At 44.1% G+C, this 24,907-nt stretch overlaps 1 protein-coding gene across 3 annotated transcripts in view; it reads right to left on the reverse strand.

Moving 5' to 3' along the window:
- The window catches only part of CFAP251 (cilia and flagella associated protein 251), a 101,640-nt gene that overhangs the window by 49,941 nt on the left and 26,792 nt on the right, over nt 1-24,907 (reverse strand). For all 3 annotated transcript variants that reach the window (XM_068244853.1, XM_068244846.1, XM_068244863.1), the window contains exons 8-11: nt 24,671-24,751; nt 12,999-13,076; nt 10,365-10,409; nt 3,053-3,270 (exon numbers count right to left, since the gene is read on the reverse strand). In XM_068244853.1, coding sequence (XP_068100954.1) covers nt 3,053-3,270; nt 10,365-10,409; nt 12,999-13,076; nt 24,671-24,751 — 422 coding nt within the window. The remainder of the gene's footprint in view (nt 1-3,052; nt 3,271-10,364; nt 10,410-12,998; nt 13,077-24,670; nt 24,752-24,907) is intronic.

A 24,907-nucleotide genomic window follows, 5' to 3' on the forward strand; every position in this document is an offset into this window, starting at 1 on the left:
TACCTCACCAGTCTCCTTGCTGGTCATCTAATGTGTAGCTTTTACTTACCAATAGGGAAGCTCTGAGGCTGAAGTCACTTTCACTGTGTGAGAAAACGCGGAAAAGCCGCCGCGTGCGCTCAGAACAAGGCGGCTGATTCCGCATCCAACGCTGTGGTTTGCACGCGTAGGCCTACATCTGCCAGTGTGGCTGAACGCGGAGAAACCGTCGCATGCCTTGATAGCGGTGAGGCTGGTTCCGCGTCCAGCGCGGCGGGTGATACGCAAGACATGTCTGGTGTGGCTGGGACTGATAGTCCACACAGGTTTAGAAGGACGCGCGCGTGCGCTGAGAGGCAGAACTTTTATGACAGCCAGAAGGGAGTCAGCTGACCCAGCCGGTCAGCTGACGATTGTACCAGTTCCTATTGGTCCAGCACTTAAGGGAGGCGCTGGAGAGCGCTGGGCTATAAATACTGGGTGCTGGTCATTCGCTGGTTGTTTGCCGTTGCGATCACTACGTGGTAGCACTCAGACCTTATTGTCAGAATCTGTGTTATTACTCTGTTATACTTCAGACTAGTTCCAGGGTGTTGATGATCAAGGACCTCACACCCAAGATTAGGAATCTGTGTTATCATTCTGTTATACTTCAGACTAGTTCCAGGGTGTTGATGATCAAGGACCTCACACCCAAGATTAGGGACTTGCGTTATCGTTCTGTTATCCCTCAGACTAGTTCCAGGGTGTTGATGATCAAGGACCTCACACCCAAGATTAGGGACTTGTGTTACCATTCTGTTATACTTCAGATTAGTTCCAGGGTGTTGATGATCACGGAGCTCACACCCAAGACTAGGCATTGTTTATTATCTGTTATGACTTTCTGATTTCCTGACCACTCTTCTGTTCACTGATTTGGTACTTCGCTATATCTGATTCTCTGTTGCCAAACCCTGCTTGCCTTAGGATTACCAAATCAGCCTCCTGTCTTTGTACTTTGTATGTCCATGTGTTGCCGACCTGGCTTGTCCGACCTTGAGAGCTATCTCCCCAGTTAAGAGATAGTTCACAGATCTGTCAGTGACATCCTCCCTTTGGTGTCACTCACGCTCTGGTCCTTCCCTCTCCCAGTATGACTCCTCCCTGCGGGAGAGTCTCAGGCTGCTGAAAGGTACTCATACTCTAGCAGTATTCCTTACTGCCTTGTACCTGTCCTCCTTGTATTGTTCTCAAAGTATTACTGTTGCACCAAACACTCATATCTCTCAGGTGTCCAGAGGTTAGTAATATATCTGATTATCGGTGATACTGCAGATCATCAATAATCAGGTATATATCTGTATTTTGGTGATACTGCAGATCACCAATAATCAGATCCTCTCTGTGTTACACCGATCGTTACACACTGAATTTCAATTTTCACTGAATTTCAACAGCTTAATTCTCCAGAGCTACTGACTGGTTTGACATGCAGTTTTCAGAGATCATCATCTGTGGTGCCTTGATTTTAAGGAAACTAGCTGGAGAGGGAGCACGGAAAGGGGGGATCCAGGTGAGGGGGGGTCCGACCCCCCCTCCCCACGGCTGTGGCCGCTGCCCCCCTTCCTTGCTGCTACCCCCTCCAGCATGGCAGGCCCCCTCCCACCCAATGGGACACGGATTTGTACTGCAAAAGGGCAGCACAAATCCGTTTTTGATCTGTTTAAGTTCCGGTTTTTGAAAACTGGAGCTCAGACCACGGATTGCGTTCTGCAACCGCACTAGTGTGGACCGACACTAATGCAGAAGAGAAGGGGAGGTGAGAGACAGGCTAGTAGCAAGCCTGACACCACAGTAGCAAATTTAGCAGACACGTGCAGAAGTCTGGAGGTCTCAAGCAGAGTTGAGACATTGCCATTCCCACCTCCCCTTTCCCAGAGCCACTGCCCTCTCCCTATGAGGCATTCAGCTCTTTCACACTCTGCACTAATTTCCTGCTGCCCTTGCTTGTCTATCTGACATTTCTCTATCACTTTCTCTCATTTATTTTCTCTCCTCCTCGGCTTTCTCCCTCCTCCTTCCCCCCTTTGTACGCCTCATAAACCTTCAGTCATTCTTTTCATATGCCACCTGTGCCCAAATAGGCACACTTTTCATAGTCTGCACAGGGAATGGGAAGTCGTTGTCTTCAGTTAGTCCTGTCTGGCAGACTTGTAATGAGATAGGAACAGAAAATATGAAGCATGTAGTACATAGCTAGCCAATAAGACTTTTATACAGTAACAACTTTTTTTTAAACACATTAAGGGCCAGTTCACACTGCAAGCGCTTTTCTAAGCGGTTGTGATTTCAAAAGCTCTTGCTAATGTAATGCTAGAAGTGTTTTGTTTTTTTAAAATCACATAGCGCAAATGAGAACACACACATAGCCTTACACTAGCAAGAGCTGTTAAAATCACAAGCGCTTAGAGTAGCACATGCGGTGTGAACCAGCCCTAACAGACATGAAAGTGGACCTGAACTCTTGCACAGGACATAAAGAAAACATAGAGAAATGCACCCTGTTTGTATTTAAAAATTTTAGCCTGTCTAATTCCGCCTCATCTGTGTCTAATCACAAGTTGTAATTTAATCTCTCCCCAGTGTCAGCTGACTGCCACAACAGATAAGTTCATTTGAAAGCACAGGATGTTAACAATAGGTCTGCTTCCATAAAAGCAGGAAGTAGAAACAGTGCAGATTTATTGCAGCATTTGTATCAGCTCTAACAAAGAAATGTTTTTCTTTAAAGGCTAGTATGCTGGTGCGTATCTTTTAGAGCAGTAAGGAAGTTCTGAGTTTAGGTCCCTTTAATAAAATCTACGGTACATCATACCAATCTGTTTCATGTATGGTATAAAAATGCAAAAGGCTAATGAATAAATTATTTTTCAATAGTTCTTATGCAGTTAGTGCTTTGTGTGGATTTGCATGTGGTGTTCTGTAAATGCTGTATTTTAGTATAACATTTACATATTTCTCAAAGCAAAGATCAATGTGGAAATAATCCTTTTTGTCCTTCCCAGTTGCCGTGTTTAGCTGCTGTTATTACCTGTCATGGGCAGTGAGCACAGTAATGGCATCTTTCTGCAGATGCATCAGCTTTAATGCCTTCTTGTTATGTGGCTTTATGGAAGCTTTTGCTCTGATGGAAGGGGGATAGGTGGTCTCCCAGACAACCAGTTTTCCTGCAGACGTAGCTGTCAAGGATCTCACATTACCGAGATGAAAAACCGATTGGCTAAACACTCCCACGACTTTGTTAAAGGTCTGCGAAAACACAGAATCATAGCAAAAGTGAAATTGAGTTCAATATTGACAAAACAAAACAAGATGATTCTCTGGCTAAATACACAGAACAAAAACATGGCAAAAACTAAATTACAGGGGATCGATGATGAGACAAGCACTGGACTTGGAATAAAACGTAACTTTAATTTCAAATGTTAATATACAGTGTATGTATATATATATATATATATATATATATATATATATATATATATATATATATATATATATATACATATATATATATATATATATATATATATATATATATATATATACACATATGTACACTTCACAAAACATTGAGGCAGGGAACACACTTGACAGTTTTCGTACGTGTTTTCTGCACAGAGAACTCATGTTAATTAATGTGCTAGTTCACACTTAATGCGTTTCCCGCACGCAGGAAAAAAAAATGACATTCTGCATGATGATTCTGCACATTTTGTCAGTTTTCTGTATCAATTACATTAGCTGCTGTGAAAAAACTTGTGCATTTTTCTGCATAGAAACACACTTGGTGTGCAGAAAACATATGCAGAAAAACACGCGGCAGAAAACTTAAAGACAAGTGTATTCCTTGCCTCAAAAATTCTCAACAGTAACTGTCATTTACAATACATACAGTATGATGTTCCTAGTGAGAGCTGGACAATCAGCCACTGTGCTTGCCTAGGACAGGAAGTTATTCTGATTGGTCCAATTTCAAACTGCATATAATTTACATGATTTCAAGGAGAAATGATTTGCGTCTCATTCTCTATCCCTAATGACCTATTGTAAATATGATTGTAATTCTCTTCCCCCCCACCCCCTTTTTTGGAGTTTGTTTGCTTTATTTAGGTAGCGAGTTTCTGTCCTCTCAATATTTACAAGTGATGGATCTCAATTTTTGTTTAAAGCCTGGTACACACTTTCAAATATGGTTGGCCAATCACTGACCAATTTTACCACCTCAATGTACAGTAGTATGAGGGTTTACCCACCCAATCTGCTCATAATATTCAATATCTGTAAAGCTTCGTACTACATGGAGGTGTCTAAATTGGTCAGTGATAGACCAATCATAATTGAAAGTGGGTACCAGGTACACATATCTAATTTTGATTGGCAAATGGCCGGACAATTTTACCACTTCCATGTAGAATCTACACAATCTGTTCATAGTATTCAAAGTCGGTTAGCGCTCGTACTACATGGAGGTGGTAAATTGGTCAGGTATTGACCAATCAAAATTTGATGTGTGTATATACACCTTTATACCTATTTTCCCAGAGTAAAGCCTGGTACACACTTATGATTGGCCGATCACTGGGCAATTTTACCACCTCCATGTAGTATGAGGGTAAACAGATATTGAATACTATGAGCAGATTGTGTAGATAAACCCTCAGACTAAATGCAGGTGATACAATTAGTTAGTGATTGGCCAATCATAATTGAAAATGTGTACCAGGCTTTAGGGTACATATACACATCCAATTTGGATTGCCTCAATTTACCACCTCCATGTAGTATGAGGGTTACCTACACAATCTGCTTATAGTATTCAAAATCTGTTGACCCTCATACTAGAGGCCTGCGCGGGTCCACTTTTTCATACCCGCACCCGACTCGCTTTCTGGTGAATTTGATACCCACAACCCGACCCGCACCCGCAGAACCGCTACCCACACCCAACCCGCAGGACCTTTACCCGACCCACTACCCGCGACCCGCTTTTTTACATTTTCTTCTAAAGTGCACATTTTAAAGTAACATTTAAAGTAAAGTAAGCAAAAGACACAGTCAGAATTAACTTGTTTGTTTTCACTACCCGCGACCCGCACCCGCAGACCGCTACCCGCGACCCGCACACCGCTACCCGCAACCCTACCCGCATCCGCAACTCGCTACCCGCACCCGACCCGCACCCGCAGCTTAAATCAATTCGGGTACCCGAACCCGACCCGCATTTCGGGTTACCCGCGGGTACCCGACCCGCTGCAGGCCTCTACCTCATACTGCATGGAGGTTGTAAAATTGGGCAATAAAACTGAAGGGTGTGTACCAGGCTTACATACAAACATATCTGTAAATGTGTATGTATATATATATATATATATATATATATATATATATATATATATATATATATATATATATATATATACACATACAGGGCCGAGCCTGGGCGGGTGCTGCGGGTGAGAGGCGCCGCCCGGCCCCGCTCGCCCGGCCTCGCTCTCCCCCTGTGGCCGCCGCCGCCGCTTCAAGCTCCCTCCCTCTAGCCGCCGCGTCAGACCTCGATCAGGCGGGCGGGCGCTAGGACCTAGCACGCCGCACTGATATGCGGAAGTGACATCACTTCCGCATATAGAGCGGGTGCGTCCGGCGCCCTTTTCCTGGTCGGGTCGCCCGCTGATTGAGGTCTGACTAAGGGCTGCTGAAAGGTGAGGGGGGAGCGGAGGAGGGAGCGGCGGCGGCGGGGCGCGCTCCTGTCACTCACTAGCTATCCTGGGCACAGATACCACCTGGCTACCTATCCTGGGCGCACATACCCCCTGGCTACCTATCCTGGGCACAGATACCACCTGGCTACCTATCCTGGGCACAGATACCACCTGGCTACCTATCCTGGGCACAGATACCACCTGGCTACCTATCCTGGGCGCACATACCCCCTGGCTACCTATCCTGGGCACAGATACCACCTGGCTACCTATCCTGGGCACAGATACCACCTGGCTACCTATCCTGGGCACAGATACCACCTGGCTACCTATCCTGGGCGCACATACCCCCTGGCTACCTATCCTGGGCACAGATACCACCTGGCTACCTATCCTGGGCGCACATACCCCCTGGCTACCTATCCTGGGCGCACATACCCCCTGGCTACCTATCCTGGGCGCACATACCCCCTGGCTACCTATCCTGGGCGCACATACCCCCTGGCTACCTATCCTGGGCGCATATACCGCCTGGCTACCTATCCTGGGCGCATATACCCCCTGGCTACCTATCCTGGGGACATATATCCCTGGCTACATATTCTGGGGACACTGTCTGTTTGTCATTATGTGCATTTACTGGTGAAAATCTCTCTTATGTGCATTTGCTGGTGAAAAGCTGTCTTCTTATGTGCATTTGCTGGTGAAAAGCTGTCTTCTTATGTGCATTTGCTGGTGAAAAGCTGTCTTCTTATGTGCATTTGCTGGTGAAAAGCTGTCTTCTTATGTGCATTTGCTGGTGAAAAGCTGTCTTATTATGTGCATTTGCTGGTGAAAAGCGGTCTCTTATGTGCATTTGCTGGGGAAAAGCGGTCTCTTGTTATGTGCATTTGCTGGGGAAAAGCGGTCTCTTGTTATGTGCATTTGCTGGGGAAAAGCGGTCTCTTGTTATGTGCATTTGCTGGGGAAAAGCGGTCTCTTGTTATGTGCATTTGCTGGGGAAAAGCGGTCTCTTGTTATGTGCATTTGCTGGTGAAAAGCGGTCTCTTATGTGCATTTACATGGGGAAAAGCTGTCTCTTGTTATGTGCATTTACATGGGGAAAAGCTATCTCTTATGTGCATTTAGTGGGGAAATTTTGTCAGTAAAAATAATCTTTTGTCAGTAAATTTTTAGGTATTTGTCAGTAAAAAAATAACGTGAAAGGTTGGTAACACTGGCAGGCTGCGTGGCGCAACGGGAAAGATACAGGCAGCCCACCTCACGCTTGGGCTTGGCGGGGGGAGGAGCCTACGACAGCGAGAGTAGGGTGGCCGCAGGCAGCCATAAATACGCAGTGTGTGACTGCGTCGCACTCGCAGAGCCTCTCAGCCTGAGTCAGTCCAGAGACTAGCAGACTCGCAGGAAGCCAAAGCCAGCCAGGAGCAAGCCCATGGAAGAGGGGTAGGAATGGGGTATCACATGCATGCGGAAAGAGGTGGAAGGTGTGGGTGTGATTAGGCAGGACACTGGTGTGGTTATGTGGTTGGGCGCGGTAAATTTAACCACTCCCATAGGCGCCAGAGAAAATCTTGCACCCAGGTGCCAGGCACCCCAGGCTCGCCCCTGTACACATATATACCAGATCCTGAATAACATCCCCCTCCGAGTCAACAACTCGGAGGGAAGTAGTATTTAGCGCTGCTGGGGAGTTTTGCAGCAGCAGGTGGTGCCGTCATTCAGCTCTCCCAGCACCCAACTCCCCAGCGACGCTCCTAGAGGCTTCCCCCTCCTAGAGGTAAGTATCAGGTTTGTTTGTGTTATTTTGAAGGTTTACTTGAAAGCCATAGTACAGTATTGATTAGCAATTCAAAAAGTAATTTTTTACATTTAGGCTAGGTTCACAGTAGTCAGTTGCATAACTCATGCATTAAAATGTGTGTGAACTGCAATGAAGATTGGACATAGACTTTAATACAAAGCCTGCATGCAGCAAGTTAGTCCGCTATCCGTTACTGTTAACAGGCCCATAGAATTGTATGGGCAGTGAGTTAACATGCAGAATTATTCTGCATCGCAACTGACCACTGTGAACAGGGCCTACGGCCTCTTTCCCACCAAGACGTTGCGTTTTAGGGGACGTTAGATCGCATAACGTGCCCCTAACGCAACGAATGGTGATGTTCAAGTTGGACGTCAGATTGAGCCGCGTTATGCAGCTCTTGGTGCGCTGTTTTGTTCTATCTATACTGATAGAACAGCCGCTCCAGGATAGTGATGGGAAGTCCGGATCTTTTCAAGGATTCGGATGATTCGAATCGGATCATTGAAAAGATCCGGATCTTTGAACCAAATCATTTGAATCATTTTACTAGAGAAGCAGACTGGGGGTGAAATGACTAGCAGGACAGGACTTTCCCTGCACTGTACATTCTGTATGTTCTTGTTTCTTCCAGACAGACATCCACTGTGAACCTAATCGTTCATTGGTATGATCCGGATGATTCGACTCACAAAAAAGATCCGGATCAAATGAATGATTCATTCATGATCCGGACAACACTATGAGTCCAGGTTATAATAATAATAATAATCCAAACATTTGTATAGCGCTTTTCTCCTGTCGGACTCAAAGCGCTCAAGAGCTGCAGCCACAGGGACGCGCTCAAGAGGCCACCCAGCAGTGTTAGGGAGTCTTGCCTTGAACTCCTTACTGAATAGGTACTTGACCTAGCCAGGATTCGAACCCTGGTCTCCCATGTCAAAGGCAGAGCCCTTAACCAGTACACTATCCAGCCACTGTCGTGAATATTAATTAGCCATGTGGCTAGTCACTGAGCATGTGCAAGCAGTCTAACACAGCTAAAGCCCAGTATAAGGCACAGCATGCTGCACTTTCCCAAAGCATGCAGCGTTACAGTGTAACGCAATGTGGGCACTGTGAACAGCCCCATTGATTTTTCATTACTGTGCGGTGGGCTGCGTTACAGGCTGCTCTAACGTGCACCTGTAACGTCCCACTGTGAAAGCAGCCTAAATGCATGTAAAGTACATTTGTGGCTCCTCTCCAGCAGCATTCAGTAGTTTCATACAGTATTTCCTGAAAAGTTTATTTCCCAGCACAAAGCAGATCTCCTCATCCAGTCCACCTTCTCCGACTAAAGGTAGCCACACACGATACAATAAAATGATCCGATTTTACAGAACTTCGATAAATATGATCGGATTTCCCGAAAAAATAAAAAGCTTTTTTTTTCATTTAACTGAAAAATCCAATTGGATTTCCCGTTTTTTTCTATTTTTATCGATCCGGAATGCTAGAAATTTTTCTTCAATCTTTCTAAAGATTGTATGGTGTGTGTTAGATTGTCAGTTTATTAATATACACATCCTAGCAATTTTCTCCGAGTTTCCAATCATTTTTATAATAATTGGGAAAAATTTAACATAGATGTGTTATTGGTCATATTTTTAAAATGTTACAATCAGTCAGAAAGATGGATTGCAATTCTTAAATTGAACAGATTATTTAAAAAAAATTGTATTGTGTGTGGCTACCTTAACAGAGATAACCTGTTCCTGGCCAGCACTGCAACTTTCTAAAAAAGACCGGAGTGCCGGGTAGGACGGCCGGGGGGGAGGGGGGAGCCCATGGACCGTGTGGGGCTGGAGGAAGCCCCAGATAAGTATAAATACAGCACTATTTACCACCTCAGGTGCACTTTAACTTTCTTTTAACACAGAGAGGATGTGGGAAAGTTAAATGCTTCATTGCACACAGAGGAGGGAGGAACTAAAGAGAAGCTGAAGATGAAACACTGCAGAGTCGTACTGTGGCAGTGCTGGCCAGAGAGCATTCATCTCTGTAGGTGGCACAGACAAGGTGGGCAGGGTACGCTTTGTTTTCAAAGTGAAAAACTAGCTGGTGGCCCATACCAGTTACTCTCTGTCTACCTCACATGAGTGATGATGGACCGTGGAGGGGTTTGAACATTTCACAGGGTGCTATCCAGTCTAACCAAGTTGCATCTGACATTTGCACAGAAAGACAGTTTGCTAGCCCAGCAAGGCATTGTACATAAAATATTTTGCTAATAACGCAAAATGTTTTATGTACGATGCACAAAACAGTGTGCGTTGCAAATTATGCTATATCTCACACAAAACGCTGAGACTAAACTATGACACCATCACCATTTGTACTTACCTGGGGCTTCCTCCAGCTCACCGTAGGCTGCGAGGTCCCCTGGCGTCCTCCTGGCTTCTCTCCCAGTCCCGCTGCACAGTTCTCTAACTCTGAATTGGGCATGCGCAGGACTCTCACGTGGCCAGCGTGATCACGTGTAATGTGCGCAGTGTGGACTCATACTGGCGACTTCAGGCGGACATCACCAATTAACGGAGCCTCCAGCAGGACCGGGAGAGGAGCCAGGAGGACGTGGGGGACCTCGCGGCCTACTGTGGGCTGGAGGAAGCACTAGGTAAGTACAAATGGTGTTTTTTTAAACCTGCTCAATATCACTTTCAATAAAAATAGAAATTGGAAATGTTATTCCTACAGTACTGAATGTTCAATCCAGTGCAGTTTATGTCAGTGTTTACACTATTTTATTGTCTACATAGTTTGTGTATGTTTATAAAAAAACAAGAACACCTCCTTACCCGGTCATTCAGTGCAGGTGCTACATATTCTAGGGTGGAGTTATCCTATATATGGAAAAGACAAAAGAGCATTCTCTGTGGTTTTAGTATTCAAAAGAAGCTTTATCCATGGTAGACATAACATACATCAATCAGAATAAAGTCAAAAAATATACATTCTGCCCACATTAGCATTTTAGCCAAGATAATAAAATGAACATAATGGACAACTGCCAGGTTATGATCAACAGGTATAAAATATAAACAATGAATGAGAAAATACTTATCCAGTTAAAACAAAACTAATAGGTCACACATACAAAAACATATTTTTTAAAAATCCACAAAATCGTTATCTGGTCAACTAGTATTTCTTGGTTGGTACAAAACCTGTGGTGGCATGAAGAGAGAAATGTATTAGCTAAGCTCCTACTCTATATTGAATCCTATATAATAAGGGCCCTGTCCCTGTGACCTCCTGTGTCTGTGTGTTGTGCCTGGCGCCCACACAGGTGCACTTTGGACAAGGGGGGTGCCAGTCTGCGAGAGCCTAAGTGGAAGTCGTTGCGGGTGTGGTCGCGTCCGTGGCCTTGCGCCCATTTTTTAACAGGTGGGCCTTTCTATTAGTACCTAATAATTGAGTAAGTTGAACATATGCACTCTTCCCCTACAGTTAAGCCAGGGATACCGCATGGTTCAAAAACAGTGTCGGATATCAAGTATACAAGCATACAAGACGTATTAAAACATGATATTACAATAACAATACATCTCTCCAGCTGGGTAGCAAAATCTTTGTTAATTCAATTCAAAAATCAACTTGCTCACATAAACGACAATGAGGAATAGTATTAAAGGATGCTTATATTTATTCCTTGAAACCTGTATACATCATATGACTAATATTATGAGGGTAAAGAGGTCAGGACAACGGCAAACCGACACCTCAATTTTGTAGAGTGTTGGTTATTTTAACGTTAATTTGTTCATATATCATTTTTGTCAATACAGAAGAGAGAATATCATCATAATTTAAAGCGTACCCGACATACTGTGCATGCGCAGGCGGGCTCGCGTGACCGTTGCACACACTTAAACCAGGAAGAGGGGCCGCACTCAGTAACGGGGGGCATGTTACAACCGAGGGAAGCGTCATTCGGATCTTGAGGCTTCCCTCTCTAAATAGTAAGTAGGAGATTTTGAAACCGAGCTTCGGCTCGGGTTTGCTTTAAAGAACCCTGCTTCCACTGAGAAGCCATATAAACCTGAACCACACAGTTCAGTATTACAGTTCTGCCTCTCGGTCCGCACTGGGAGAGCAGGGAGCGCAGATAGAGAGAACTAACTGTAATACACCACTCTTCCTGTAACCACTAATCTTGTTTTTACTTCTTCTTACTTCTTTTCTTGTCTCGTAGGCAGTTAGTCAGGATTGGTCTAAGATGATGTACAGTAAATATTAGTATGGTAATATTTATATTTGTGCTGTGTATGGTGACAGAAGACAAACTTGGCTAAATTGGTTAGTATAATTAACATAGAATGCTGATACCCTGTTAACTGAGTATTAAACTCTTGCAAGAAAGTCTGTGTGTGTATGCTGTATGTATATATACTGTATATTATGGTGTATAAGACTATACTTTTTTAACCCTTGAAAATCTTCTGAAAAGTTGGGGGTCGTCTTATACGTCGGGTGTAAATGATGCCAGTGATACGCCCTATCCTGTTACCGCCTCTCAGATTTCGCTGCTGAGGACTGTACTGAAGTGGCGCAGGCGAGCATGTGCGAGATCTGAGAGGCAGAAAAGGAGGTAAACAGGATACAAGGGTGGGCCAGAAGGGTGAAAGAGGCGTGTTTTATGGGCACAGTGCAATGTATTCTTCTATACCGCTCTGATAAACAGGTAGACAGGGAGAGCTGACCAATCCAATTAGGGAGAGGAAGAGTTGACCAATACAACCAGTCAATCCCCTGTATAGTGTTATATGCTGAGTAAAATATACAGTACAGCACCAGTATCTGTTCATACATAGCACCAGTATATGATTTTTTAAAATTTTTATTTAGTGTCTATTCCAAACTTTATATTTCAACTGGAAAAGTTTGGGGGTCCTTTTATACGTCCAGTTGTCTTATACGCCCGGAATATATATACACACACACACACACACACACACACACACACACACACACACACACACACACACACACACACACACACACATCATGTTAATACTGTAGGCCTGGATGAGCAGTTGTACTTCTCTGATTTTGGTGTTGTTTATAAACAATAAAGTGATTTGTAAAAGACAAACAAACGTGGTAGTGGTTTTTGTATCTTGAATACTGCAGTAATGGTCTCCTGTGTGTAGGGGAATAGTAGCCTCCCTGTGAGTCTCTGGCCGGCTTTCTATTGTAACTCACATTCTACAAAATTCTACAGCAGGTTCCATGGGCTACACAATGGGAGCTATTGTCTACCCATCATGGCTTTTGCCTATAAACTGGCCTATGAGATTCTCGTCAAACTACATACATACAAAATCAGTTTTCTGACTGTGATTTTTTTTATCATAGCAATGAACTAATGCAGAGTTGTACATGCATTGGAAATTCTGAACAATAACAATACCAGAATTGCTGCTACTTACCCAGGAGTAAAATATCACTTGTGTTTCACTGTTTGTAATAAGCTGTGTGTGATCTTGAGGATTAAATATGATGTATTTCTGTAAAGTAAACCAATATTATCATGGTATAAGAAGATTAAGAGTCTCCTGCTTCATGTACTGACATATACAATTTAATAATAGTACATTTTAGTAGTTTTGTCACTCAAGCGCTGTCCATTTGAATCAATGGACAGCACTTTTTAAAACAATGGTACCGGCTTTTCCTGTTGTTGGAATAAACACCACAATGGCAACTTTTGGCGCTTCCATGTTCCCCTAGGGGGCTCAAAACCCGACCCCATGACCGAAAGTCTGGAACCGATGACAAAGGCTTTCATGCTCATTTGCAGTGAAGTGTTTAGCATCGGCTAAAGCTAAGTACACACTGACCAACCTGCAGCCTGATTATCATCTAATTTTAGCCTGTTGGATGATAATCAGGCATGTGTACGTGTGCAAACAACTTGAGCAACTGATAACAGGCGGTTTGATCAATCCAACTGTTGAGCCTCATACACAAGCTCAACAGCAGTCTTTTATGCAGCACAATTATCAAACAGCTTTTGTTGTGAAACAAGTGGAAACAAATAAAAAAAGTTGTTTGCTATTGATCAAACAACTGATAAAACGTCAATCCAACAGTTGAATTGACGTCTTATCAGTTGTTTGAACTATAGCAAACAACTGTTTTTGGTTGTTTAAACTTGTTTCACAACAAAAGTTGTTTGATAATTGTGCTGCATAAAAGATCACTGTTGAGCATGTGTATGGGCCTTAGGCCTGGAACCCACTGGAGCGATTTTGTGAGCGTTTAGTGAGCGATTCAAACCGCTAGCATTTTCCCTAAACACTCAGCTAATGTTAATGGATGGGCCGAAATCCACTGGAGCGATTGCGATTACTAAAACGCAAAACGCAGGACATGCAGCATTTTTAGCGTTTAGCGTTTCTGCAATGTAAAGTATATAAACGCCGGCATAATCACTCATCAAAACCTACACAGAGCGATTTTGCTAGCGTTTTGAAGTTACTGCACACTGTGAAATAATTAAAATTAATTGAAAGGACCAATCAGAATGAAAAACGCTAATCGCTACACAATCGCTGGCAAAAACCTTGCACTTTTTAAAATCGCTGCCAAAAACGCTCATGAAATCGCTTACAAAACGCTAGCGATTGCGATTAGCTATAGCGTTTTGTAGTGGGTTCCAGGCCTCATGCTGGGAATACACGGGTCGATTCTGGCGCTCGATTCTGCGCCCGATCGTTTTGCCCACTCAATTCTCTTATCTTCCGCTCGTTTTTCTTATCTTTTTTCAGTTAATTTCAATGGTGAATCGAGAGGCAAAACGATCGAACGGTGATCGGACATGTCGGAAATGATCTATCGTGCCATCTTAATGGCTCAGAATCGAGCCGTGTGTTCCCAGCATTAAACTGCTTTTAAATGACTGTTCTGTATTTGCTATTCACTTAAATTTATTTATGTTATTCATTTATTTGAATAAAACCTTGATGTTCTCTAAGTTGCGTAACATAATGTCCGATGGGAAGACAATTAAAAAGTAAAATGTCTTATGGAAAATAAATACAATAGTCACAGTAACAATTCCATACTAGTGATCACACATGGTGGCAGTGCTGAAATTCTTACAGCCTAAGGACCTGGAGGAACAATGACTTCTTTATTCAACTAAAAAATGGGCTTCTAAGCCCCTTAAAGAAAAAAAATATACATACCTGGGGCTTTCTCCAGCCCCCTCCAGGCTTATCGCTCCCTCGCCGTCCTCCTCCGCTGCCTGGTTCATCCACAACTAGCCCTGGAAAATCTTCCAGTCGGGGCCAGTCAGCGCAGGCACCGTCTGGCTAGGCGTGCTCCCTCGTCACCCTCCTGTCACTGGGATTATTCTGTGCCTGTGCACTGGGTTGACTTCTTATCAGTCTTATTAGCTGCTTAAACAATAGAAAGAGATTTTTTTAGGTGTTTCACAAGAAAAGTTGTGAGAGTCTAAAGCCGCATCTACACGCGTAGATGCGGCTGCGATGTTCCTTATCATGACAGGACGGATCTCCCCACCGCCGATTACCTGCTCGCTCCCCGCGAGGGGACAATGGCAGGGAATCAAGAGGAAGATAAGCGGCGCGGCGCGGGGACGAGCGGGAATTGATTCCGGCGCACGCGCGGTGGGCGGGGACGTGGAAGAGGCGATCCGGCGGCTAATCAAGCCGCCGGATCGCCGCCTCATCTACACGTGTAGATGAGGCTTAAAAGACTGCTGTTGAGTGTGTGTATGGGGCTTTATGCATGATAATGTTCCCTTTGTGTAAAGGTTACAAATCAGAATTGCTTCAGCTTGAAGTTCAGGTTGTAGAGCATTAAATGTATGCTTGCGTGCTCACTGATATAGATAAAGTAGCGACCAATTCTAAGGTGGGAACCATGAAGGGGTGAACTGGACAAGTACAAAAGATACTGCAGACTTTTTGGAAACTAAGATCCTCCATTTTAATAGCTCTCAGTTTGTCACTCTGTTGCAAGCATGTGTTTTGAGTGCAGAGGGATTACTGATTGTTTGAATATAAAAATGATCCCTTCCCGTGATCATTTTTATATGATTTTTATAATACTTTTAGCCATAGAACTGAACAAGCATATGCAGATTAGGCGTTTCTGACTTTATTGCAGATCTGACAGGTTTAGCTGCCGTTCCTGACGATCGTGTCGCATTCTCCCCACCACAGCTTACTTGCCCTGAAGTCTCTATGACTGCAGAGCCCTGTGAGCAGGTCAGGAGCCAATTTCATTGGCTCCTGACCCTGCCCATCAATGTAAGCAACTCCCATCGGCTTACATTGATAGACACGACATGGTCAGAAGCCAATGAAAGCGGCTCCTGATCAGCTCACATGACTCTGCCGTCATAGAATGGGTGTCCTGAGGATCCCGGTATAATGACAGATAGTGCTGCCTCGCACGTTGTGCTGCTCCATTGCTACTGCGCATGCGGCTTTACAACATGCGTGCTACGTCACCCCCCATCGACTATATTTACGCTGCAGCGTGTATTTACACATAGTTGCGTGTATTTTTGTGCTGCTCCACAAACCAGCCTGCTGTTGCCAGCGACGTCACTATACTCCGCCCCTTGTCGCTGCTCTCCTGCTCTGCAGAATAAGGCCCTATTCACACCTAAGAACAAAAATTCAAACGCAAGCGTTTTGCGTGTTTGTGCGCTGTTTTTTTCCCCCTACCGGCACTCCACTGTGCACTGGGTTTTTGTAAAAAGTGAACTCTTTGACCCGGAAAAGAATAAATACAATGTATTTGTTCTTAAAGAGAACCTGTAACAAAAAAAAGTTCCCCTGGGGGGTACTTACCGAGTCGGGAGGGGGAAGCCTCAGGGTCCCAATGAGGCTTCCCCCACTCCTGTAGCTGCAGGCAGTCCAGTGCTTGCTCCCCCGAAGTGTCCCAGAATCCTCCCTCGACAAGCCTGACAAGCACTGATTTATTTACCTCTCCTGGCTCCAGTTGGGGCGCTGTTGCGGCTCTCCGCACGGAGATAGGCGAAAATAGCCGATCTCTGTCGGGTCCACAAGTCACCTGCGTACAGGCCCGGATTTCTACAAAGGCCACGGCCTAGGGCGGTAAAAAATCAGAATGATAAAAGGGCGGCAGGACCTGAGAGAGATAAGACGCTGCATGTCAAAATAAATCATTTCTCCTGCTCCGAAGCCGCCCTGCTTTGCTGCACACACAGTCAGAATTCCAGAGCTCCGTGTATTTTCCTTACTCCGTGGTGTGCGATGAGACAATGCTATCTCCTGAACATACAAGCTTCAGTTTATTGCCAGGGGTGAGAGAAACATGGATCACAATGTGCTCACTGCTTGCTGCGCAGTCGTTGACTCTTGTAGACAATTTCTGATCCAGTAAGGTAAACATTTTAACAGAATTATTTCCACTTTACAACTCAAGCTGGGCTAAACAATGTATTGCTGGTCAGACTCTGTTAATGACTTGAGCCATTCCTTCTCTCTCCCCCTGGATTGTAAATCTTAAACAGAAAGATGAGGTTTTTTTTTTCCCTTAGAGAGATTTATGGCAGCCCCTTATAAGCTAAATCTTAACCCCTTGCTGGCTCATTTTAAAAGCAGCAGTAGTCTGCAGTAGTAGGAGATAGACAACTTCTCTATAATTATAATTGCAAATGTACTGTTGTATACGTTTGTATTGTTACATTCTGTTTTGTATACCAAAAGTAATAACATATACTAAAAATTAAAAAAATATATATTTGTACCGTATTGGCAAACAGTAAAAAAAAAAACACCTGTGAAAGAATCAGTACAATAAATACTATAAAATAAATGCAACAGATCTGTGATTACAGAAGAGCAGAGAGGGAGATGAACGCCGCTCTGCTACTTCATGCCTGGTACACACCATGCAATTTGCCATCAGATAGATGGGTTCGAATTGATTATTTCTGACATGTCTAATCTGATTTCTGATCATTTTTCTAATCGACTTTGTATAAGTGATCGGAAAATCGATTCACCCCATCTATCTGGTGCGTACCAGGCATTAGGGACTCACTGCTCTGACAGGAAAAACAATAATTCATCATTTTTCAGAGGTATACACGAGTCACTAAAACAGGCATTTCCTCCTGCAAACAAGTGAACGTTAAGGCTCATACACACATCAGACTAGTCTTTAGAAAATGAAAGATCACAGACCAATCTTACCAGACCTTCATGTAGTATGAGAGCCATACCTTCACAGTCTTTTCTATGGAGCTGAACTCCCCATCAGAAAAAAATCTTTGCAAGATGCTGCACACAAAGATGCTGTAAACATTCAACAGATCAGTATCTGCAAAAGATCTGTTCCTGTCAATGATCCGTTCCTGCAAATTGCATTCATAGTCTATGTCTGCAGATCATCATACACACCTTGTTTAACTGACATTCATCTGCAGATCAATCATCTGCAGATCTGAAAATCCATCCTGGTGAATCTGATCTGCAGATGAATGTCTGTTAAACAAGGTGTGTATGATGATCTGCAGATATCATAGACTATGAATGCAATTTGCAGGAACGGATCATTGACAGGAACAGATCTTTTGCAGATACTGATCTGTAGAATGTGTACAGCACCTTTGTGTGCAGCATCTTGCAAAGATTTCTGTCTGATGGGGAGTTCCGCTCCATAGAATAGACTGTGTAGGTATGGCTCTCATACTACATGGAAGGGGGTAAAATTGGTCTGTGATCTTTCATTTTCCAAAGACTATGGTCTGATGTGTGTATGAGCCTTTAGTCAGGATGTTGGACAGAATGATATTTGCAAGATGCTGTACACATTCAAAAGATCAATAACTGCAAAAGATCTGTTCCTGCAAAAGATCCGTTCCTGCAAAATGCATTCATAGTCTATGAGATCTGCAGATCATCATACACACCTTGTTTAACAGACATTCATCTGCAGATCAGACAATCATCTGCAGATCTGAAGATCCATCCTGGTGGACCTGATCTGAAGATGAATGTCTGTTAAACAAGGTGTGTGTATGAGGATCTGCAGATATCATAGACTATGAATTCATTTTGCAGGAACAGATCTTTTGCAGGAATGGATCTTTTGCAGATACTGATCTGTAGAATGTGTACAGCACCTTTGTGTGCAGCATCTTGCAAAGATTTCTGTCTGATGGGGAGTTCAGCTCCATAGAATAGACTGTGTAGGTATGGCTCTCATACTACATGGAAGGGGGTAAAATTGGTCTGTGATCTTTCATTTTCCAAAGACTATGGTCTCATGTGTGTATGCACCCTGAGTGTGGGTGAGTGTGTGTGTGTGTGTGTGTGTGGGGGTTGGTGGTACCGGGCCTAGGTCACTGGGAAGTCCAAATCCGGCCCTGCCTGCGTAGTAGAGCGGACCAACAGCAATCGGCTATTTCCGCCTATACTGCGCCTGCGCTGGAGCCAGGGAGGTAAATATTTATATCGCCGCCGTTCCGGGAAGATTTTTTCCCGCCGCCGTGGGACCAAGGAGGAAGCCTCAATAGGATCCGGAGGCTTCCCCCACCTGAGGTTAGTACCCCCCAGGGGAGGTTTTTAAAGTTACAGGTTTTCTTTAAAAATGCGAATGCAATCGCAGCACAAAGCGATTTTGTGAGCGTTTTGCATTTTTCCTATACCTTCCATTATAGCAAAAACGTCTCAAAAATGGTACAGGCACGGCTTTGCTGAGCGGATCGGAAACGAACCGCTCAGCTGTGAACTCTCTCATAGGGAATTATTGCACAAGAGTTTTGAGGGCGATTTTAAAAGAAAACCTGTGCTTGAAAAAAAGGCGGAAAACGCACCTAGTGTGAACGGGCCCTAAATGCTTCTTTTTTTATTATTTTTACATTTTAAAAATATGAATAAAAAAACACATTTGGCACCACTAGGCTTCGCCTCCGCTGCCGCTCTCACTCACTGGCATTTTTCTGTGAAAAGTGCTGAAAATGAATTGTAGGATTATTTCACTAGCGGGGGGCGGAGGATATTGGGGACGGCAGTGGGTGGATACCCTGATGACACTGGCAGGGGCACAGCCAGGCATAGACGTTGACAAATACTGTGCAAATCGGGCATGCGCAGTAGTTTGTCAACAACCGATGACGTAATGACCAACGCTCCAGCACGTGATGAGGTTTTCCTTCAGGTGGACGGCGTTTGCAGCGGGTATGTGCGGTGATTCATTGGTTTTCCGTTGTTTATTGTACCAGCGGTCTCTGATCCTTAAGGGGGAAGAAACCGCTGGTACTTAAAGTGGATCCGAGATGAACTTTTACTCATTGCATAATTGTGTTCCTTTCCTATTGTTTATAGGGCATTCCTCAAGCAAAACACTTTTTTGTTTTTGTTTTAATACTCTAATTCCCTATAAACTAAACAAGCCACACCCACAGGTTTTCAGAGAGCCAAGGCACTTTCAGACAGTAGCAAGGGCCCATGGGAGCTCAGTCTGGGCAGGAGGAGGGGGAGGTATTACTAGCCAGAGATTTCAGAGGCAGAGGGGAGGAGGGAGGAGGAGGGGGATTAGGTTTTTTTGCTCAAGATGCAGATAAGCCTGCCTCTGTGTAATGTTTACAAACAACATGGCTGCTGTCATTGTATCACAGGAAGAAATAATCATATTCTATTAAAGCTGTTTGCAGCTAGATTTGATGTGTAAATCTAAACTTTAGATAAGATACATAGAAAAGTTACTTGTTATAGTTTTTCATCTCAGATCCGCTTTAAGTGGTTAATAAGCATAGCTAATTTTTTAAATCACAGGTTGCTCATTTGGATAAACAGCTGGCAGAAGAGTAGTAGTAAGGTTGCAGCTTTATTCCGCCAAGTTTAAAGTCATTTCAATGTGTAACTCTACTTTTGTTAACACAAAAAAAATCTTTAACAGATTAGTTGCACACATTATTATAAGTGTGTTACCCTGATATGTCTTCTGTACTGTGGATCTGACTGACTAAAATTCTGCAATAAATTAATTTCTGTCCAGATATGGGAACTACAGCTGCAGTTCCCTTCCAGCAATTTAATGGATTTAGTTAGGAATTTTAATTATAAATGGACGTTCAGGTTATTGCCTCAGTGCCTGAGCTACACAAGTGTTCCTATCTGCAGGCTACTCTGTTGTTTAGGCAAATCCCTGCTCCTCATCTGACCTAATTTGGATCAAATTATTACCCTGCTGTCAGCTGCTGATCCTTTCACACTCTTGCCCAATTGGTTCTCCTGTACTGACAACTCACCCGCCTCCATTTGGAACAGCAGGACCACATTATTCTTTTTGTGGCTGTCATTCAAGGGAGGACTGGGACCTTTTGGCCTGGAGGGAAAACACAAACTAAAGGCCCATTTTCACGGCAGCCCGGGCCCAAATTACATCACACACGTGCCCCTCCTGCTATATGCCAAAAGTCACATGGGAAATACAGCAAGGACACATGAGGGACAGCGTGACAGGTAAAGTATAATGCACTGACAATGGGGGGGGGGGGGGGGGGGAGCACATAAAACATTTTGAGTTATAGCGGCCAGGGTTTCCGTCGCGTTCATTGTTTGTGATTATCGCACGGGATCGACCACATCAGCCTGAGATTTCCCAGCATCTCAGATCAATACTTTCAACCAATTTCCACCCGAAATCAGACCGATATTTTCCCACGGACCCTGCAGGCAAGCCTTTGCTCTGCATCATGCTGTTTATATTTACCAACTTGCCCACCCTCTAATTACTCTGTAATTAGGCATTGATTTCCCTCGGCCAGCCTAGTGGTTCACATTGCCTTATACAAAAACATGTACCAGGCACTGTACCAGCCCTAAATCATTAAATGAGAGCAGCCTGGGGGGAAATTTTCCCCCTTCCCCCCTGGCTAGTCCTCCCCTGCCGTCATTCCTAGATATATTGCTAGCAGTGTGGAACTGCTTAGGTTGGATGAGCAGGGAGGGCCACAGCATCACAGAGAAAATGATGCAACAGGTCTAATATCCTGGATGGAATCGGACCCGAGAGAAGGGGGATGAGGACCTAACAGTGGGAAAACTGAGCATTCTCCTTCCCTGTGTGCTCCGGACAAGACCCTTTTTCAGCAAGTTAGTTTTTATATATAATTGTTATATCTAGCTAGGCTGTGCAATAACCCTTTTTCCTACACGTCTAGCTAGAGTTAGAATTGCATCTTCACACGCTAATGCGTAGTGGTGGCAACTTACCCCACCTCTGAACAAGATTGCAAATTGTATCGATTGTACAATCAAAATTGTAATGTTTGAGGACTCCACAACCAATTCAAAAGGTTACTTTATCTACAGTGTTGATTGCAACACACCGCACCGCTAAAAATAGTTTTCGGGTAATCTTCCTTCTGGCTAAAAACCAAACAGGAAGTGAGGAACTCTACTGCTCCCTTCCTGTGGCCTAAATAAGAAATGCGTGGAAGTGTTTTAACAAAATACATTTTTACACATGCATGCCGCAATGTGAAAACGGTTCAAAAAAACCTGTGTTTGCCATAGGCTTAGCTGGGAATGAGCAATTGTGTGTGTTGCAGTTAGCATTCAGTTCAGAGGCAGTGGGGGTGAATTCCCTGGTGGTGAGAGGTCCAGGGCCAACCCGCACTCCCCTCTAGGTATCGCATGGTGGTTTGGGGCCCCCAGCCAGTGAGAGTGCAAACCGGTGTTTGTGATTGCCATAGACTTACATAACTTCTGGTCTGCCACACGTGTTGCCTGACATCGCACAGATGCTCTAGCGTTAAGATGCGACACCTCCGGCACATCGCATCCAGTGTGAAAGGTCTCATAGACTTTCATTGCTCTAGCACATAAATGTCAAACTCCGGCACGTGGGCCAAATCTGGCCCTCAGAGCCAATAAATTTGGCCCACAAGTGGATTCCCTACTTTACATTATGTTTGACCCACTCTAGACCATCCAGGAATCTATATTGGAGATGAAGCCCTATAACACAAGGGAAGCCATAATGGGGAGGTGGGGAGAAAGCACTAAACACTAAGGAACTGTATAGGGGAGGGTGGGACCACTAGACACCAGGGAACTGTATAGGGGAGGGTGGGATGACCACTAGACAACGGGGAACTGCATAGGGGTTGTAGGGGAGCCATTAGACACCAGGGAACTTTATAAGGGAGGAAGGTGGCAGTAGACATTGAGGTTGGCCCACAACTTGGTCCCAGTGTTCAATTTTGGCCCACTTTGTATTTGAGTTTGACACCCCTGCTCTTGCATCACCCTGCGGTAAAAAAGGGTAACGCACCGCAATGACAATGTCCAAGTGTGAAAGGGGCCTCCGTGTCTGAGGGCTGAGTGGTAATCTGTGACAAAGGGAACAAGAATTGTTTGGTGATGTCACACTACCCTCCTTAGTTACTGCAGGACAATACATGGGGCACTATGAAGCCAGAATAATTACCTCCTCTAACCACTGGGCCCACTACTTTTCAGTTTCACTCTCTTCCAGTTAAGTGCCCATAGCTGGTCTGTTACTCACATGACGTTGTAGGAGTCAGTTATAAACACATGCCTGGAGGACTGGTGGGATTTGGAACTGAAGATGACAGGACTCAGAGGCAGGAGCAAGTAAATATACTGGCATAAAAGTGCTTTCTGCACAGCCCTCTATAAACAACAGTGGCAATACAGGAACATTTTTGTAATATAGCAGGGGTAGGGAACCTATGGCTAGGGAGCCAGATGTGGCTCTTTTGATGGCTACATCTGGCTCACAGACAAATCAGTAGGGATTGATTCACGAAGCTACACTGCTCAAGCAGAGCAGCTTAGTGTGGCAGCGCAAATACAATTTTCAAAGTAGGCATGCTACTGCTGTAGCATGCACTACTAACTTACTCACAATCCACCCAAAATGAACGGCTGCCCCAATTGTCCCACTCTGGACCCTGTCAGGTCCAGTGACTTTGTAGGAGGAGATCCCTGCACTTTGATTGGCCCAATAGGCTGCCTGTCAATTGCTGATGTTGCTGAAACCAAAGAGAAGCTGAAGAAGTGTCTGACACATCCGCTTCCCGGCGGATCAACTGTATACACCTCACCATGGCAACAGGGACGTGAGCCCTACTGTCCCAGTTTGAAAATGATTGTATGGCTCTTACAGAATTACATTTTAAAATATGTGGCATTTATGGCTCTCTCGCCAAAAGGGTTCCTGACCCCTGTAAAATAGTATCAGAGGTGAAAGAAGGGTAGGCAACATTCATTATATGTCAGTTGCTTTTCTCACAAGAGTGGCCCGCAGGCAAGGGCCTATCATGTCTAGGAAAAGGGTCTCCTTGCCTGTTCTTTGCCAAACTTTCTGCCATTCCAACTGACACATAGCTATTATTAATAGAGTTGAAGAAAAAAGGTCAGCACCAGATGTGACAGCCGGCAGCTTTACACTTAATCCTCCCAACCTGGATGTGCTTCAGCAGTAGTTTCATCAAATTGGAAGTAGATTGAAGACGCAGCACCAACTCCATGCAGTTAGGTTTATTGGATTAAGACAAAGGGCATACAGGCATGGGGGGTACAGACATCGGCCTTACAGCCGTTTCGCGGGACTCCCGCTTCCTCAGAGACCAAGGCCGATGTCTGTACCCCCCATGCCTGTATGCCCTTTGTCTTAATCCAATAAACCTAACTGCATGGAGTTGGTGCTGCGTCTTCAATCTACTTCCAATTTGATAGCTATTATTAACACAGAAGAGCACTTTGCTTGAACATTTACTTTCTGATCTCTGAACAAATGTATAGCAGTCTATGCACTAATACCATCATTTCATGCAAGCTTAGTATAAGTATGTTATCAGATCAGATCAGACTGAGATGCAAAAGTCAAAAGAGATTTTTAATAACAATAAGTAAAAATGTATAACTGTCTGTGTTTCTTTAAGATTCATTTGACAAATAATCCATTATACATTTTGTTACTAAAGCAAAAAACATTCTGTACAAAAACTATGTAATAACAGAACTCTGACAGCAGGAACACATGACTAAGGTGTTTTGGTTTCTCAAGCAGTTATAGTTGTAATGACAGCTTGTATATAGATCCTTGTGACTCTTACCTGAACACCAAAATCATCAGTGAGTTCAGCAGTGCAGACTGGTGTTTCCCCTCCTGTGGTCCAGTCCCAAATGGAGACCTTCTGTAAACAGAAAACCGTACTCTGCTTAGCAGTGACATCAGACAGGCTGTCCATCATGCAAGGGAATCTATCGCATATAAGACACCCTTATGAAAAATATCACATGACAGCTACCAGCTAGCAGGGCCCCTATGCAATTAACTTTTTATCCTGATT

The sequence above is a fragment of the Hyperolius riggenbachi genome, chromosome 1 (assembly GCF_040937935.1).
Source record: "Hyperolius riggenbachi isolate aHypRig1 chromosome 1, aHypRig1.pri, whole genome shotgun sequence".
Classification (NCBI taxonomy): Eukaryota; Metazoa; Chordata; class Amphibia; order Anura; family Hyperoliidae; genus Hyperolius; species Hyperolius riggenbachi.